This window comes from Eremomyces bilateralis (genome assembly GCF_010015585.1).
Source record: "Eremomyces bilateralis CBS 781.70 unplaced genomic scaffold P152scaffold_2, whole genome shotgun sequence".
Taxonomy (NCBI): Eukaryota; Fungi; Ascomycota; class Dothideomycetes; order Eremomycetales; family Eremomycetaceae; genus Eremomyces; species Eremomyces bilateralis.
Window position 1 is genome coordinate 1,692,190 of NW_022985068.1, and position 17,191 is coordinate 1,709,380.

At 54.2% G+C, this 17,191-nt stretch overlaps 7 protein-coding genes across 7 annotated transcripts; 4 read left to right on the plus strand and 3 right to left on the minus strand.

Moving 5' to 3' along the window:
- Positions 1 to 121: 121 nt before the first annotated feature.
- On the minus strand, positions 122 to 3,599 carry P152DRAFT_454857 (TPR-like protein). The gene is made up of 4 exons (XM_033678668.1): positions 2,865 to 3,599; positions 2,640 to 2,813; positions 735 to 2,590; positions 122 to 678 (listed from the first exon to the last, which is right to left on the minus strand). Exons 1-4 carry the CDS (start codon positions 3,226 to 3,228, stop codon positions 598 to 600), a joined length of 2,475 nt encoding a protein of 824 aa, XP_033538249.1. The 5' UTR covers positions 3,229 to 3,599; the 3' UTR covers positions 122 to 597.
- A 23-nt stretch (positions 3,600 to 3,622) lies between these two features.
- Positions 3,623 to 4,236, plus strand: P152DRAFT_130313 (uncharacterized protein). Its single transcript, XM_033673765.1, has one exon. It carries the CDS (start codon positions 3,667 to 3,669, stop codon positions 4,021 to 4,023), a length of 357 nt encoding a protein of 118 aa, XP_033538250.1. The 5' UTR covers positions 3,623 to 3,666; the 3' UTR covers positions 4,024 to 4,236.
- P152DRAFT_130256 (uncharacterized protein) lies at positions 3,888 to 5,265 on the plus strand. The gene is made up of 2 exons (XM_033673762.1): positions 3,888 to 3,980; positions 4,045 to 5,265. Exon 2 carries the CDS (start codon positions 4,183 to 4,185, stop codon positions 4,900 to 4,902), a length of 720 nt encoding a protein of 239 aa, XP_033538251.1. The 5' UTR covers positions 3,888 to 3,980; positions 4,045 to 4,182; the 3' UTR covers positions 4,903 to 5,265.
- A 1,933-nt stretch (positions 5,266 to 7,198) lies between these two features.
- P152DRAFT_130287 (uncharacterized protein) lies at positions 7,199 to 8,615 on the plus strand. The gene has a single exon (XM_033673763.1). It carries the CDS (start codon positions 7,490 to 7,492, stop codon positions 8,471 to 8,473), a length of 984 nt encoding a protein of 327 aa, XP_033538252.1. The 5' UTR covers positions 7,199 to 7,489; the 3' UTR covers positions 8,474 to 8,615.
- Positions 8,616 to 9,150: 535 nt separating this feature from the next.
- P152DRAFT_130294 (uncharacterized protein) lies at positions 9,151 to 9,984 on the minus strand. The gene is made up of 2 exons (XM_033673764.1): positions 9,251 to 9,984; positions 9,151 to 9,197 (listed from the first exon to the last, which is right to left on the minus strand). The coding sequence occupies exon 1, from the start codon at positions 9,732 to 9,734 to the stop codon at positions 9,309 to 9,311; it is 426 nt and encodes a 141-aa protein (XP_033538253.1). The 5' UTR covers positions 9,735 to 9,984; the 3' UTR covers positions 9,151 to 9,197; positions 9,251 to 9,308.
- Positions 9,985 to 10,705: 721 nt separating this feature from the next.
- On the plus strand, positions 10,706 to 11,571 carry P152DRAFT_479130 (uncharacterized protein; the record flags this gene model as incomplete). The annotated part of the gene is made up of 3 exons (XM_033681694.1): positions 10,706 to 10,845; positions 10,898 to 11,072; positions 11,134 to 11,571. 3 exons carry the CDS (start codon positions 10,706 to 10,708, stop codon positions 11,515 to 11,517), a joined length of 699 nt encoding a protein of 232 aa, XP_033538254.1. The 3' UTR covers positions 11,518 to 11,571.
- Positions 11,572 to 13,603: 2,032 nt separating this feature from the next.
- P152DRAFT_470623 (uncharacterized protein) lies at positions 13,604 to 16,024 on the minus strand (the record flags this gene model as incomplete). The annotated part of the gene is made up of 1 exon (XM_033680991.1): positions 13,604 to 16,024. The coding sequence occupies one exon, from the start codon at positions 16,022 to 16,024 to the stop codon at positions 13,604 to 13,606; it is 2,421 nt and encodes an 806-aa protein (XP_033538255.1).
- Between the last annotated feature and the right edge of the window lie 1,167 nt (positions 16,025 to 17,191).

Here is a 17,191-nt window from a genome sequence, read left to right on the forward strand (position 1 = left end):
GTGCTCTAGATTACGTGGTCGAAGCGGCTATGCCAGCGATGGTTGGGATGCGGTCGATTACTGTCTGAGTGGAGGAGCATACCCAGACGCATTCACTTCACCCTCGAAGCCGACCCGTGTTGTGAAGTACGAATAATTCCATAGATACCCACCCGACCGCACGAAGGCCGGTCCATAGCGCAAAGCGACTACTGGTATGTACGCTAACGACTTAATCATACAATGCTCATCCATGCGAGAGAAAGTTACCCACGCCCGCTGAACGATCCCAAACGCATGCCGTGATAAAAATCCAAATAACCATAACTCCATGCCGGCCGTCGCCGACCGAACGCCGTTTTGTCGATGCGCGATGCGTGGATGGAGGAAGGGGGTATCCAACGCAGAAGAAATAGGGATGCTGTGTCGCTAATATGAATGCATGCAATGCAGACGTGGAGGTTCGTCTCGTGTATTTTGGTTCTTGTGGGACCGTCAAACTTCGTTCAGGTCCATTAGGTGGGTGTATCAAGCTCGAAATGAGCGTCGTGATCGAGGTGTGCATGCTGGACGTGGTCATAAAAGACGCGGAATGTGGAAAACAGGGTCGCAATGACCTTATGCTCCGTCTTCGTCGTCGTCGTAGAAATCGTCGTCATCGTCGATCGTCTCCATGGCCTCTTTAATATATGCAGCAGCCTAGACGCTCAATCAGCACGATCCTAACAAAAACAGAAGCGTCCAGCTGAACATACCTTCGGATCCAAATTCAACGCGTTCGTGAAATACTTCACCGCCAGCGACCGCTCCCGTAACATCTTATACGTCCGCCCCAGCAAGAAATGCACATTCGCCACATCCGGCGCGATGTCCTTTAACACCGTCAACTCCCCCAGCGCATCCTGCGGCCGCCCCAACGTCAGCAGTGCCCGCGCCCGGTTCAGCCGTGCGAACCGCGACAGGCTCGGCCGCGGGTCCAGATCGCAGGCGTGCGAATACTGCGTGAGCGCGGCGTGGATCTTCTTCATCTTCTGCAGGACGGTGCCGATGCGGACGGCGAGGACCGCGTTGGTCGGGTTGATCTGCGCGGCGGAGCGATAGTGTTTCTCGGCGACGTCGAATTTGCCTAAGCGCTCGTACACGCGGCCGAGGCCGTACCAACCGTGGTAGTGGCGGTGATCGGCGGAGATGGCGCACCGGTAGGCGTGCTGGGCTTTGTCGAACTCTTCATTCTCGACGTGCTCGTGGCCTTGGAGGGTGTAGGCGTAGGCGAATTTGGGGTCGAGCTGCGTGGCACGCTTGAAGCATTTGACGGCCTGGTCGTGCTCGCGTTGGAGGGAGAAGGAGTTGCCAATGGCGCACCACGCTTGGGGGGAGAGACGGTCGGCGTCGATCAGCTCGTGGGAAAGGTAGGCGAGTTCGATCTCGTTCTTCTGGTGCCAGAGGACGGTGGAATAGATTTCCAGGTCTTCCATCCGGGAGGGTGCGATTTTTCTCATTCGAGAGAACGCATCTGCAGCTTCCGGGTACGACGTTCGTTCGTAATGAGCTTTGCCGATCTGTGCCAGTACCCAGCCAGTCTCCCGTTGAGAAGCAGGAAGGGAATTAAATATCTCAAGCGCCGCTTGGTTCTGGTAACGAGAGAGGTTGTAGTATCCTGATCCAAGTCGCAGCAGTAATTGCGAAATCCACTGGACGGCTTGCTCTTGCTCTTTCGCCGGATCAGGCTGTGGAGGGCCGGCTTTTCGATTCGTTGGGACAGTCGCTGTGCTCGGATGTCCAACGATTCGCGGCTCTTTTACCTCTCCCGTGCTGACTTCCATCGGCTTCCGGTTCCCACTGACGACCCGTCCCACCGTCGATGTCGATCGACCTCTTGTACCGAGACCGGATATGGCCTTCATCTTTCGTAATTCGCGCTGCTCTTTGACTTGAACGTCTCGCACCGTGGTCGTCTTGCTTCTAGATGGCCCTGAAATTGTGTCGCGCGGCACGATGTCCCGTAATCGGTTGCTTCGTCGTGGCTGTTCCGTGGTGTTCATAGGTGGAGGGATATGACCGGAATTCGTCCGCTTATGGGCTGTAGGCACGGCGATTCTCGATGACTCGGAGCTATCCGTGCTTTCGGAGGTGGTACTCTTCACTTTCAGTCGACCATTCGCCGTCCGGATTTTCGGCGGGTCTAGCGTGGCTTCCGATATGAGTGTCTGGAACCTCGAAGGCTTCTTGAGGGGAGCTTGTGGGGGTTCGATTTCGTGTACTGACGAAGTGTCATCGGCCATCACGACATCCTCGTCCTGAAAACTTCCATTAGCCGGAGGCGTATCCCATTCGTTGACCTCTTTGTGGCTCGCCATGACGGGGATGCTGCCGTTGAGCCTTGAGAATAGGTTTGGTCCGCCATGATTTAACCCGGGATCCCCAGCAGTACGGATGGTCGGATTGAAGGGGTCGTTGAAGGAGTTGAAGACCGAGGATTGCGAATTGTTAGATTGCGCTTGGAGGGGTAGATTCGGAGGCTGTGGGTTGGTGGTCCCATTCGCAAGGTTTGGGTTCGAGTTATTCAATTCCATCGATACCTTGAAGACATTTTCGGGCCTCAACTCAGCGCCTAGTCCAAATGTCAATATTATTCTGGTCTCAGCGATTTATCCACGTACCACAGTCGCACAAGTCCGTGAACGCATCCCACATAAATGCATTCAGCTTCAAAGCCTCCACATAGTACTCAATCGCTTTGTCGGTCTCGTCGTTCGCTCGACTTAGCTTTCCGAGCAGACACAGCACGGCCGCAGCATCTGGTAAATGCCTCCGAAGAGTATCGGAATGTTTGTCTAACAGATATTAGCGTCTGTCATCGGCTAGCTCGACATGGTATCACTCACTCCAGTGATTCCTCCCACTCCACTGGGCTCTTGATCGCTCCAGCGCGTTTAGACCCTCCGAATACCTCTCCAGCGCAAAACACGCCTTAGCAAACACGTAGGCGCACCCCAAATGCGGCAGCCGACCCGAGAATACTCTATCCCGACTGGTTTCATAAGCCGCCTTCACCTCCCCTAACCTCAAGTGACACAGGGCCAGCAGGTGGGCGGAGTCACCTTTTGAGTCCTTCGTGTCCAGAGCATGCAGTCGACCGGCAAAGAATAAGGCGTTCTGTAGCATGTCATTATCGAGTTGGTAGTATATCAGCTGGCGCAACTGAGGGGCAGTGTAGGCGTTCGGTGAAGGCAATGTTGTCCCAGGCATGGTGTTGTCCGGGAGAGACGGCGTCTCCTCGATCGGTATTATGAGCAGATGGGATCGAGCCGAGCTCGGACAGAATATGCGAGGAAGAAGCGCATCAAGACATATGGAAGATTTCGACTCGGATGGTAAAGATCGGGATCATATCAATCGTGAGTTCCTGGGGAGGGTATGGAGAAGGCAACGGTGAGGGGACAACAATGACTTCAGAAAGCGCTAGAAGCAAGGTTGGAGATGAAGTCAGAAACGAAGTTGAAGATAAAGATGCATCGTCCAAAGAGGATGGAAGTATTCAAGAGAGTCAGATGGAGGTTCTTCCAGGATCGGGGCGGGGAAGGCACGACTGAGGGACGGTTGCCGTTTCGTGGTGGTTGTTGTCGAATCTATCGCGATGTTGTGGTGGTGGAACTGCCTGGTGCTTCTCGTTGTGAGGAGCCAATAATGTCAACCAATAGCGAACAGAAGAACCGAACCACCGACCCATGGCAGCAACCAGGGGTCCAGGGCATTGAGGGTAGGCACCTCCCGGTCGTTGCTTCCCCATCGGCTTGTTCCGTCGTGCAGAGCCTCCTCTCTCCTCCTCCATCTCCATCTCTGTTCTCCATCGCTGTTCTCCATCGGGGTCCTCTGCTTCAATACACGTTCACGTTCACATTCACTTCATCACATAAACGCGACAGGATCGTTTTCAAATATAGAGTCAATTTCAACTGCCATTACTACCAACTTGGAATTCCATTCGCTTGCTTCGGATTGTATTTCGTCCACCATATCCTCTCCATAATGCTAAATGAATAGCTAACTATCTATACGCCTCAGTTTCTATGCATTCGCTGCAAAAGTGTCCAATCTAGTCAACTCCTATAATGCTTGGTATACTAATATCATCCTCAATCAAACCTGAACTCCATCCATGCGGGTTAACATGCTAAGGAACCCGTGTCTGTATGCTACAGAATGAAATCTTCGGCCTACTCCGCTTCCCAACGCGCATTTCTTTTCCTGTTTCCCTTCCTTTCAAAGTCGAGCTCGTTCTGTTATGTCTGGTCGCGTGTCGAATACATCCTGGACCGCCTCAACCCGGCCATCGGCCCCTTCGTCTTCTTCATCTACGGTGAACAGATCCATGCTCGGCTCTTGCCAAGAGTGTCGGTTCTGCACATGGATCCGGCTACCTCGCCTACCACTCCGCCTCGTCGCCTCTCGTGCCCTCGCGACGACCGCCTGCGCATGCCCGAGTGTGGGTTCCGGCGCAGCGATGATGGCGATCGACGGCACGACCACGGCACTGTCTGCCTTCGAGACCGCAGCGTTCTCCGTCCCCGCGGCCGACTTCTCCGCACCAGCGTCCTGCTTCGGTCGGTGGTAGATCTCATGCAGCGAGCCGTGGTTGCCCGCCACGTATCGTGCCCAGCGTCGAGCCAGGGAGGTTCGGAGCCGTGTAGAGTTCGAGTGGAAACCGTGTTGCTCGGACGGGAGGATCCCGGCGCTCATGGCGAGGGGGTCTTCGTCCTCGGCGAGGGTAATAAAGTGCGCGAAAGGATCCTCGTTGATGTCGGGGAGGTGGTCCTGTGGCGGTTGATGAGGGTGAGTGAGACTCTCTCGGGGGAGCAAAGGGGGCCAGGAAAACGTGCGGCGGTGCTTCCGATCGTGATGCATCTTGAACGATGTGGATAGCGGACTTCGAGCTGCAAACGACGGTTTGGAACGGATAAGGATATTGCCTGGAAAAGTACGATTCTCAGAACTATTAAAAGACCCGGCCTGAGGCCGGCCGATGAGCGCGCTCGACGAAGTAACGACGGAAATCTGCAACGCAATGGGCTCAGTAACGACTGGTGATGGCCAGGAAGGAAAATCGGGAACAGATTTGGGGGCGAGCATGGCGGATTTATATGTATGCATGACCCTAACGATGCAGACGTCAGAGCCGCGTGCAAGACCTATTCGTCCCTTAAGGCGGAGCACGCGCAACGGGTTGCGACATCTCCACCTTTTATGAATCACTCCAGGCGGACGCACGTGTGCTGCCTATCACGGGTGGCTTGGCCGACCCGCCCAACTTGTCGACCACGCAGCGGGACTACTCGCTTGCTCCATTTGGAGAATGGGCTGCTGGAAACATCGGCCTCCTGCAGATATATCGGACCACACTCGGTGTGCACGCCGATTGCTTAGACAGGATTCCTCAGCCCTAGTGTTGGGCGGAAGTATGCGGGACCCAATAGGTTGCACGCCACCCTGATTGAATTATCAGAAGGGGATGGGATGAAGGTGTAAGATGGACGGATTGGGACGAGATGATGGTCATCTCGTTTGACCTTTCCACTCATACACCATAATACATCCCGAAGTAGGCAGTGCTGGGGCGTATTCGTCCCTTCTATGGAGCCTCATTAGGAGTCTCAAATCGTCTCACGGGAACGGCACGTCATAGGTACAGGGAAGTCCCAGCATCTCGAAATCCGACTCGTCCAAAATAACTCCCTTTCTCCCTTCTACATCAGAATCCATCATTTCACCCTCCCCATGTTTCCAAGACGCGATGATCCCATGATACCGCTAGATTTGTCGCGACGGCTGATCACTCGACCCTGACCCCCTGCGGCCCTCCCACACCACAGCCGATATGCGGACGCCGCTGCGGGTCGGATTGGGTCGTCTGAGAGGTCGCGGTCGCCGACAGATGAGACAGTTGACGTTGGCTTTCCAGGTCGTGTGCGTAAAATGACTAATATGCAGGTTCAGGCTCCAATTCCATTTGCCTCGCTATGGGAATTGGATTCCATGGTTGGGTTGGGTGTTCAGGCGCATGGAGGGGGAGGATGCAGTGCATGCCGCCCTTGCAGATGACTAGCGTCCTGCGTCGGATCCAGGTTGCCGTCCTGATTTCAGTTTCGATTGTCTTGGAAACGCTGGAGGCTAGGCCATTTGCAATAATATATAATGACCTAGAATGCGATTATGATTATGATATTGGACGTTCTAGTGCCTGCCGCTGCAATGACGATATGCTTATTCCGCAACACCACCTTCAATATAGATTTGTCTGTCCTTGAGCCCCCCACCCTTCATGCGAACTCCTGCAGTCTCACCCAACATCACTATTGACCAACACTACACCGCAATACCGTACATCGTCCAGGGTTCTGCCCTTTAGCACGCCATCTCCCTTTCTTGCTCAGGATCTGCGTGTCACAAGATGCATCTAGCTCGACAATTCATGCATTATCAATCACCACAATCGGACATTGTCGACTCGGTGGTGCTTTGGAGAGCATACCGTCCGCAAACCCGTCTCGCGATCCGGAAAAGCCGATAAGGGGTTGCTGGTGGTCTCGTCGTTCTGCATGATTCAAGCCGCGGCGCTGACTTCAGGTATGGAGGATCTATTGGTGTTCGCATTGCTATTGTCACTTGTCGGAAGGAGAAGAGTTCGTCTCCCAGCAGGTAGTCCAGTCCACTCCGTGTCGTGGCCGTGAGGAAGCTCGGGTCCGGAAGATCCGAAACCTGATGTGGAGGGCGGGCAGATGTTGCAATCCATCAAGCGACGAGATAACAATCAGGTAAGCCATCGTAAATTCGTAATAGAGACTCGAAAAGAAAATATGACTAGATCCACAACGCAGATGGTTCGGGACAGTTAACGCAGGGGCCAACTCTGGGGTTCCAGAGGGTAGCATCGCAATAGTCCTAGGGAGCAGTCAAATTCAAGATATTAATACGCTATCAAAACGCTGTGGATTTTAGCACGCGTTGCACATCAGTAAAATCATACTTCGTAAATAACTCTAGTTAAATAATGAGATTTTCTGTTAAAATTGAAAGTTGAATGATTGGTGAACTGATGGAGACCGTGAGATCGGGGGATAATCGATTTACGTTGCCGCGGCAGTGCGGGTGTAAACAAACCGCGTCATAGCGTCCACCCAACCTCTCGACTTTCACCAGCCTCCGCCATGAGAGCAATATCAACCACCGTTGACATCAAGAATATCCAGACCTGCAGTCACTCTCATAATCTTCCAAGTACAAGAACTTACTTTCATCTTTCAAAATCCTCACGTTCTCTAAATTCATCTCCCTAGCACCCAGTTTTTGGTATTGTGCCCTCTCACCCCTCTCACATCCACACCTACGACTCTACGACTCTCCTGAACCAAGGCCACATTTGGATTCCTCAGGTTGTGAGCCTAACGGCTCCAGCTATCACTTCCCTCCTTTTCGAAAGGTGTAAAAAGGCCATTGGAAGAAAACATTCATCATGGCGCCCCTCAGCTCCATGATCACTACCCTCCTTCGACGCTCTCAATTCGACGGAGCCAACTTCGAACTCTCTCCCATGGCAGTCCACGATCTCTCCATCCGCGATGACCCCAACCCTAATGGCGAAGTCCATTTCGGCGTCGGCGCCACCCCAGCCCACACTTTCAACAACCAAGGCTTCCTCGCTCTCTTCGCCATCCTCGGCACTGGCATGGCCCTCGTGGCGATCTGGTTCTTCTTCTGGGCGAAGAACGGCGGCTTTAAATGGCACAAAGACGACTGGGACGACTACAAGTCCACCGTCCTCCGCCGCAAGGGCCCCGATGGCAAAACCCTCTCCAACGCCACCAAGAGCACCAACCTCGGCGGCGGCAGCATCGTCGCGCCCCCGAAAACCGTCTACACCGACGACTCCGCCAGCTCCGCCATGACCGACGACCGCGACGTTGAGCGCGGCGACTACGCCCACGAAGGCCACCGCGCCACCCGTGATCCCGAGCTCGCCCACTATCGAAGCGAGCGGCCCGCCCGCGTCGGCGGCATGAATCGGAACTACGACGGCAGCCACTGGGACTCCTCCAACACGGACCGCTCGGCCGTCTCGTCCGACCGACAGGAGCGCACGTCCGACCGAGCGGAGCGCAAGGCGCGACGGGCGCGCCGGCGAGAGGAGCGCGAGCGCGACGAGGCGAGGCATAGCAGGCAGCCGAGGGAGCAGCCGGAGATGGAGATGGCGAGCTCGTACTATCAGTCGTATCGACCGAGTCAGCCGCCGAGTTATCAGGACGACACCGACTCGGGGACGAAGAGCTACCCGTGCAAGATCCCAGGGCTGTCAAGGGTGGAGGATGATATCGCGCCGAGTGAGAGCGTGAGCAATATTGGCATGGGGCCGAAAAGGGCGGGGCCGGGGCAGGGCGCGAGTGGGTTCAGGCGAGGTGGGGGGATGAGGGTGGTGCATGATGAGGAGGATGGGTTCTAATGGATATCGGACACCGCATGATAACGAAGCGATCGGACCGTTTAGTATTTGGCATTCACTGGCGTTGATTGATGGATTGGAAGCCGACTGTCGGCGTGATTATGGAGGTATCCCGGACCCTATGATTGTAGGGACAACGAGGTCGATGGCAAATTGGTTGATGATGGAAGAAACCCTGCAGTCATTGCGATGCGATAGACATGCGGTTAAGCTGTAGATAGTTCACAACAAATTCTGTAGCATACAATAACATTGAATGTAGAAAAACACATCCCGTACGCCCTATGCTCCTAGGTATCCCCAAGCTAATTGCAACCGAAATACTACCAAGACCCGATCCAAACTCCCAAGAACCAGAGGTGGCAACTCCACGCGTTGAACTCTCGATGACTTCCATCAACAAAAGAGGTTTTCTCATCGCAGTTCCCAAGGAAAATGTTCTAATCCTGTTGTCAGTCCATATCCGTTGCGCGAGCCAAAAATTGGAGTACTTACCGGTTCCGGCCATCGATTGGGATTGACGATGTACGAGATGGCTGGCCCCGAACGCGCTGAAGAAGGTTGATGCCCATCGTCCGGTCTGCTCATCAGCGCCTTTCCAAATCCTGGATGTTACAGAGGAGATGGGTCTTGCACCTACTCGAACTAAACCAGGACACTACTCAAATGATCAAGCCCCAGAGGAGGAACATCGACATATCCGGCGACGAAGATCGTCGGGGTTCTGTTCAACCGTTAGTTTCTCCTTTCGGGCATCCAAGGCGTCATGAACCGTACTTCTCGGTGCTGCCACCGTCTTCTGCGTCGCCGCCTACTTCTACTTCGCCACCTGCTTCTACTTCGCCGATGGCATCTTTTTAGATTTTGGTCGGCCATCGGGCTTAGAGTTGGAATACATCCAACCACGGCCCCGTCTCGCTCGTGTGCACCACCTCCATGCCCTCTTCAGAGAAGAGCCCTTGCCTCCCTCTTGCTCCTGCTGAGTATCAACTCCCTCTGATCTCGTCGCCACCTCTTGTTCCTGGTGACGAGGGACCCTCTCCAGACTTGACATCAGCGCGAGATCCTGCTGGCGCTGGGCTCGCTCCCATCTCCTCAGCTCGTGTTTCTGCTGGCCACAGACTTCTTCTAGTTTTCTCGTTAGCTCTGGGGCTTCAATAGGTTGAGAGTCCGTTGCGCTGTACGGCGGTGGGGGTGGGTCCATGGGCTCAACTGCTGTCAAGTCAAACATGGTGGCACTGAAGTGACTGGTATCAGGCATATTGCAGAGTGTACTGGGTTCGATCTGCGAGCAGCTGACAAGTCAAGAATTATTTGAAGAGGGGGTGTAAATGGCAGGAGACGAGACTTGTCTTTGAACATTGTTCTTCTCTTTTAGTACTTCTGGTTTTCGACTCATTATATCTCTTGATTTGGTACTGTACCGTGGATTGTGGGATTGTTGCGAACCTCATTCCAAGGTAGGATCCCATCAACCGTACCAGATGCGTCAACAAGGTATCACGAGGACAAAATATTTCCTATTATTATAAAATCAAATATTTTGACTGGCTAACGGTAATGGTATCCCAGAATTTGGCTGACAACCGCCCAACGCCAAAGCGTCGAACTGGATCAGCCCTGAGCCCTCACTCAGCCCTACGACATTCTTGTCAAAAACACTACAAGGGGTTACAACAATCCCCACGCTGAATCTTGCTTTCCAAATTCTAAGCACTTCCCATGAAGCATAGCACTATGTCTACGTGATGGATAATAATACCTGACTACTATCCTGAACGATGAAGGGCAGGAGGGGCCAAGGAATGAATTATGAAACGGCCTTGCCGTCAGCGGGGCACAGCTATGTCTAGCGAAGATATTAACCACCATCGTTATTTATGGCACTGGTCATATGCTGCTTGTGGAGGATTGGTAATATACGTGGATTGCCGGGGGACTTAGATGTTGATGATAAGAGTCCGAGATCTTGATATATCCCGGGCCACCCCAGCGCTCATTCATGTGGAGGACTATCATGTGCTAGGAAATAGTGATGAATACGAACGAATGGCTTTTATTCATCATGAGCCTTCTACTGATTTTTTAAAACATCCCTTTCCTCCTTTCATTTCCTTCTTTGTGTTCTTCTCTGGCATAAAGTCAAAGCAACGAGCTTAACCTCCTTGGATACCAGCGTACTCATCCACAAATCAGTCAAGACTTCATCAATATTGATAGCTCCGCGTCAACATGCTCGCCCTCCCGCTCTTTGTCCTTCCTCTGCTCATCAGTGTGGCGTTTGTCGCATTGGGCAGTGTCACCACTGATCCCTCTCGCCGAGGCGTGACCCTCCACGAGATGCCTGACAACTTCACAGTTGTCCCCGCAGAGTGAGTTCGATCCCAAATCTCATTGTCTTTAAGGTAAACTAACATTGTGCAGATGGACCGGGCAGATCTTCAAGAACGGCCCCGAGGTCACTCTGTTCGGCGACACTACCTCTGACATATTTGACTACATTGAAGAGCAAAACCCAGAATACGACGTTCACTTCCCAGTCTCGACGAGGGAGAAGACGCCCGATGGCCCTCCTGGCTATAATCCCGATGGTCCATGGGTATGTCGAATAGTCCTTGCGTATCCGTAGTCTGAGATCTGTGCTAATCAACCTCTCTCAGCTTGTCGGAGAACTCGTGAAGTGTCCCGAGAAGTCGGGCGGTCCCAGCACTCCCGAGTGCCCAGGCTCCTTGTGCGGCCAAGGATTTGCGCGGGCATTCGCTATCGAAGAGGGCATCAAGTACCTGAAAAGCAAGCGCTATCATGCCTGGCACGGGCCCCACTCCTATGGTCAATGCCATCGCTTGACCTGCTCCTGGAACTCGGCCATCTACTTCTGCAACAACAAGGACGAGCCCCAGTTGGTTCCGTGGTCTGAGATTGGGGGTCTCGCCGATCAGACTCTGCAGTTATGTCGACAGGGAGACAAGGTTCGGGGAACGCACTTGCAGCCACATTGGCTCTATGCAGTGAGAATCAATGCGAATCAAGGCCCTGGTTGCTGAAGGGTAAATATGAGGAGGACATAGGGATATGGAAAATGAACCCGGTTGCTAAAGGGTGGATATGGGGAGAGAGGGATATTGGAATTAGACTCGATGCAGCAGATCCATAGATGGACGACTCCATGCTTAAAATTCATTCACATTCTAGCCAGGTCCCATGTGATCGTCAGGGCCTGGAAGCCAATGGCTATTTCAGTAAATCCGGAAGATTTAAGCAAACTGCCGCGACCAAGTTTGCCTCTAACCTTTTCAATCCGATATCGCCTCAAAAGCTTTCAGACAGATAACACGGAATCTCATTCTTTTTTCAAATCGAACCCTAATAATATGCCTTATCAGATCAAATTGGGACATCTATTCAATATGCTTGCATTTATCACCTTACTTTTGGGCCTCCTTGGGAGTTCGGTCTTCGCTGCCGCAATACACCGTGTCAATAGTGTCACCAGTGATCCTTCTCGTGGCGGCAAGGTCATCCATGAGCTGTCCGAGAAGTACGTTGTAATTCCCGCAATGTGAGTCCGCTAGATCTAGGTCATCCGTGCTTGACTCATTTCAGTCAGGTGGAAGGGACAGATCTACAAGGACGGGCCGGAGGTCACGCTCTACGGGGACTCATTGACGCAAATCATCGAGTATGTTGAGCTGAAGAATCCCAACTACAGCACCGACTTTCCCCCGGGCAAAGACTACTCCCCGGGCAAAGACTTTCCCCCAGGGACGGACTTCCCCACAGGCACCGACTTCCCCGACAAGGTTACACCAGCAATCGCTCTAGAGGGCCAGCCTGGTCGTACCGAGGATAGCGCAGATGTATGTAGGCCGTCCCACTTCTTTGAACCACGTTCTCAAATCTGCTGTTGGAATCATTCGGCCCTGATCACGTCTGCTAACTTCAATCCGTAAGGATCCCACTAATGATACAGCTATCGTCTGTGGGGGCCGCACGCAGATGTCCCAGGAGGTCACTGTACCTACAAACGGTCCTTGTCCTTGGGTCCTCTGCGGTTTACCATGGGCTGAAGTCGGGCCCATCAAGGACGGCATAGACTACATGAAAGATAAATTGAAAAGCAATGTGGTGTACATGGAGACTGGGACGAAGGGGCAATGCTTTCGAGCCACTTGTTCATACGATTCGGCTATCTATATCTGCACGGAAAAGGACACTTCTCAAAGTGTCCCTTACACCGTGATCGCTGGAATGGCAGAGCTGATACTCACAAGGTGCGCCATTGGTAGTTCTACAGGCATAGTTAAAGGCACGAACTTTGATCTGTCAGGGGCTTTTGGGGTGCGAGTTCACCGTAATCTAGGACCCTATTGTTGAAAGCCGGTCAGTGGCACGCTACACAGCTGATGAAGGACACCAGGCCAAAAATGAAGAGGATTGGGACGAGCTAATCGGTGATACGCTATACAGCTCATGAAAAGGAGGCAGACAGGCTAGAAGGTGAAGGAGTCTGGGTCGGAATTCTATGAATATCTTAGGATTTAAGGAAGATATAGGCACGGTGAATATAACTCGGGTGGTGGAGTACCCAAGTACCGTATACAGCTCACCACCCAAGGCCGCGACCTTAGGAATAGAATCAAAAGTCTGGAGTTTGCTGTCCATTGCTTTGGTGAATGGGTGGCTGCGACACATTGATAAAATGATCCATGAAATGCTCCAGGAAAAAAATCGACAATACAATTAGTAGAATGAACACTGTCCAGACGCACGTCTAGCTACTGGTATTTTCCCTGCTCCGGAAAGCGAATCGCAAGTAACTCGAACATTGTAGGCAGAACATTAGGAATGGCGATCAAACCATCCATCTCGATCCTCGAAATCGGAAACTGGGGATATCTCAAAACAGCCATCGGAAAAAGAAAAACTGGCTGGGAAACAAGAAGAGTATAACAAGCTGTTCGGTTTCAAACCGAGAGAAGAAAAGGGGGATCCCACCCAAAAACAGCAACGAAGCGCTTTTAGGTATCATAGAAAAGACCGAAGAATGCTTTTGTCATATCGCATCCCGATATCGTTCACCCATCATCCATCATTCCAGTCATCATCCGATCGTCCATAAATACCATCAAATCAGTCACGGCGGCTGAATGCCACATCTCGCTCAAACGTCCCCCGCCTTCCCCTCCCCCTCCTCTCATCCTCCCTATCCCTCTCCCTTTCCCTCTCCCTCTCCCTCTCTCTCCGATCCCCTCGCACACTATCCCTCCTTGACACCGTACTCTTCCCACTCCTCAAGCTACTCCCGGGGACATACGCCTGGCTCCCCTCGCCCCGCGTGCTGTTCGCGATCACCAAGTTCGCCAAGTCCCCGTCTAGCCGCTCCAGGCTAATCTGCTTCCCATCCACCTCCATGTTGAATCCTCGCGTCACGTCGATCTGCATCTTCACCACTTCACCTCCGCCCGGCCCTACTGTCCGCGTCGAGACTGACGCCGTGTCATCCCGATCGCTTTCCCTCTCCCTCTCCCTCTCCCTCTCCCTTTCACGATCACGGTCCCGTTCTCGATCCCGGTTCTTTTCTCGATCCCAGTCTCGGTCTCGGTCCCGGTCCCGCCGATCCTCCCGGTCCCGCTCGCGCCGGACCCTCCTCTCACGTTCGCCTCGACTCGACCCACTCGCTTTACTCCGCGACGTAGCCGTCGTCTCCCCCGCCTCGCTCCGCTCCGCACCAGCTCGCGACCCCCGTCGCCGCGGTGCAGGGCTATCGCCCATGGTGCCGGTTGTGTTGCGGAGTGCGCGCTCCGTGAGCGGGAGCGGGCGGCCCCGTGTGCCGACCGCCGAAACGTTCGCGTTGGCGCGGGCTTGGTAGGCCTCGACCTGGTCGGCGCGCAGGGTGAGGTCGTCGTCCGGGGAGGGAGAGTCCAAGTCGTCGTCGAGGTCGCGGGCGTAGTCGAGGGCGCGTTCGCGGGCTTCGCGGGCGATGCGCGCGCGGCGGCGCTGCTCGTCGTGGCTAGCGTAGCTGAGGCGGCGGCCGGTGCGGGGGTTCTCGACGGTGACGCGGGCGGAGCCGGAGGAGGTGGTGTAGGAAGTGGAGGGGGCCTTGGTGCCGGAGGAGGCGAGGGAGGGGCGGCGGTGGGATGATGTTCGGGAGCGGGAGGAAGGGGTGGCGGTAGAGCGGGAGGAGGTGTGGAAGAGTTCGAGGTCGCGGGCGCGTTCGGTGGTGGGGTCGACGGAGGTGTAGGAGGGAGGGGGTTCGGGGTATGGAATCTGGAGAAAGGGAGATTGTGTGGCGGAGGTGGGCATGTCCATGACGGAGGCGGGGGGACGGGCGACGCCGCGCATACTCAGACCCACACCTTGCGTAATGATCGGAGGGTAAGCAGGGGTTCGACTCGCTGGGTGTCGTGGCGGAGGCATCATCCTCTGGTCTAAGTCTTCGCCGTCGCTATCGTCGTACTCATCCTCGTAGTCCTCCGACGTGGTCTGGGAGTCGGTCTCGGACTCCGGGGGTGCGATAGCCGCGTAATTCGGTTGACGGGCGCTGATTGTTTTGGAAATAGGAGCGGAGAGGGGGCCCGGCTCATACGGATTGTCTTGAACGACTAACGCAGGCGGTTTGGGCTTTCGTGCCGACAATGTTGGCTCGGTCTGCATGTGTGGAAGACCAGGTCGCAATTTCTCGTACGGAGGCGGAGCATATCCATATGGTGACTGCGAATGCGACATATTTTGTGGATATATCGGCGCGTTGGAGTCGTAGTAACCAGCGTACGCCGCAGTACCAGCCGACCGCGAGGGTGGTGGCCCTCCTCTCTGATAAGTCGAACTTCTCGTAGAGCCATGTGTTGCGTTTGTGAAGTAGTCGACTGGTGACATCCCCGAATGATAGCTCATTGGTCTTGCCGTCCGCGCAGCAGACGTCGACCGTCGCCTTGGAGGCGGCATCGAATTCTCTACTATACTCTCTCGACGGGATGGCCTTGACTGCGGCGACGGAGGCTCTCCACCTGATTGCTGTGATATCCGCGGTCTGGCTGACGTTTGCATGGTCGTCGATAGTCGTCGCGCGGTTGGTCGATCGCGTCGCTCGTCCACTTCTGCCTCTCCTACTTTCGATGGGGCGGGACGGCCTCGAACCGACGAAGCTCTTGCAGGCGGTTTCGCGGGCGATGTTCCACCGGCCTTGACCGTACCGGTGCTGCTCGTATTGGCGGATGTATTCTGTCGCACGGTCGCAGGAGCGCGGCGCCGGGGACTTGAATCGGGTGCAGCTTGTGTCTTCGAAGGACGTCTTGGCTTCTTCACATTCATGCTTTTAACAGAATCCGCACTACTGGCGGTCGGTGCAGTATGATTCGAATACCCTGACTCGCTGGAAAGGTCGGTGGCAGCGCTAGGAGTAGGTTTCCTTGCGGCCTTGGTTTCCTTGTCCGACCTTGATGGGGCCGATTTTTGCGATGAAGACTTGGAGGCGGCTCGTCGGGCGTCCTCGTCATCGGAGCAGTCCTCCACCCTGGCCTGATAAGGCCGGGAGTTGGGAGTGTCCGCCATTTCTGGAAATGAGCGGATGGGCCGTCCGTAGAGCGTTTGAATATATTTCCCGGGACACAGATAAGGTGTAGGAGGGTTAGGAACTCGAAGGGCGACGTCGATGGGTGGGTAATGGGTATGATTTGGAGAGCCGGGGCGGGCAAAGCGGGAAGAAGCGCAAGAGCACCAAAAAAAAGTCCCGAGTTGGGCACCACTATGACCGGGGTTGTTGGTTCCACTAAGGAAAACGATAACAGCAGAAAGCTGCTAAAGTGCTCGAGTACTTCGTTTAGTCGCAAGAAAGGATGGAGATTTTGGATGCGAATAAGGCTTGTTTTCACCAGGAACGCGACCGAGGATGCCGCAAGTCTCCCAAATGCTCCGGAGTGCAGTGCAGACCGTGACAGCGGGAAGATGCGCAGTTCCGTCCTGAGGACTCCTGATTTTCGTGCCGATACGGAAGACTGGCGGGTTGGTGGCGCTCGTGTGGAGTAAAAATAACGGCGCGGGATTCAACTTTCAAGGGTGCCACAAAAGATGAAGGTTGCGTCACAAGACGATTTTGGTCCCTCTGGCATTCGAGGATGACCTCGCAATGGGAACAATGGTGTGTAGGGTCGCGCGATCGAGAAGATCAAGTGCAGCAACGCGAACGAAGAAGCTAAAGCGCACAGTGCTTAGGAATTCCAAGGCAGTGAAGGACACATGAAGCTGGTGCCTTGAACGAGATTGTCGTGCGAATCAAGAGGCGGCAAGGAGACCGAAGGATTCCTCGATCGTCCCATTTAGAGGCCCAAAGCGGTAATCATGTGGTTCCCAAGTTACGGCGGCCGACCCATTGTTGGATGAGACAGTCAGATGTTTGGACGTTGCTCCTCAGCAACGACAGGAACTAGGCTGAAGGGTCCCGGAGGGTATGTCTGAGCACGGATAGTTCAGACGTCCGATTCCGCGACCACGGTTCGAATCCGGAGGTTAGAGGTTGATATAGGCGAGAACCCGGAGTTGTTCGTAGTATAGTGGAGATGAGATGAGATGATAATGGTCAAGAATAAGGCAAGTAATAATTCGAAGGGATACGAAGGGGAATCAAGTAATAATCGGGAGTCTCGAGGGCTTAATCGTGGCGGAGCAGGACGGGGGGAGGTCTCGGATTCTCGTGAAGACGAGCGGGAGAGGGAGAGAGGA

What these genes read in the sequence shown, in the direction of transcription:
- P152DRAFT_130313 (XM_033673765.1), top strand. Translation starts at nt 3,667, where the DNA reads ATGTCAACCAATAGCGAACAGAAGAACCGAACCACCGACCCATGGCAG.
- P152DRAFT_130294 (XM_033673764.1), bottom strand. Translation starts at nt 9,734, where the DNA reads ATGCCTGATACCAGTCACTTCAGTGCCACCATGTTTGACTTGACAGCA.
- P152DRAFT_130256 (XM_033673762.1), top strand. Translation starts at nt 4,183, where the DNA reads ATGAAATCTTCGGCCTACTCCGCTTCCCAACGCGCATTTCTTTTCCTG.
- P152DRAFT_130287 (XM_033673763.1), top strand. Translation starts at nt 7,490, where the DNA reads ATGGCGCCCCTCAGCTCCATGATCACTACCCTCCTTCGACGCTCTCAA.
- P152DRAFT_454857 (XM_033678668.1), bottom strand. Translation starts at nt 3,228, where the DNA reads ATGCCTGGGACAACATTGCCTTCACCGAACGCCTACACTGCCCCTCAG. An exon ending in GAGTGGGAGGAATCACTGGA is followed by an intron (nt 2,814 to 2,864) that starts GTGAGTGATACC and finishes AATATCTGTTAG; the next exon opens with ACAAACATTCCGATACTCTT. An exon ending in CGTTGAATTTGGATCCGAAG is followed by an intron (nt 679 to 734) that starts GTATGTTCAGCT and finishes TTGAGCGTCTAG; the next exon opens with GCTGCTGCATATATTAAAGA.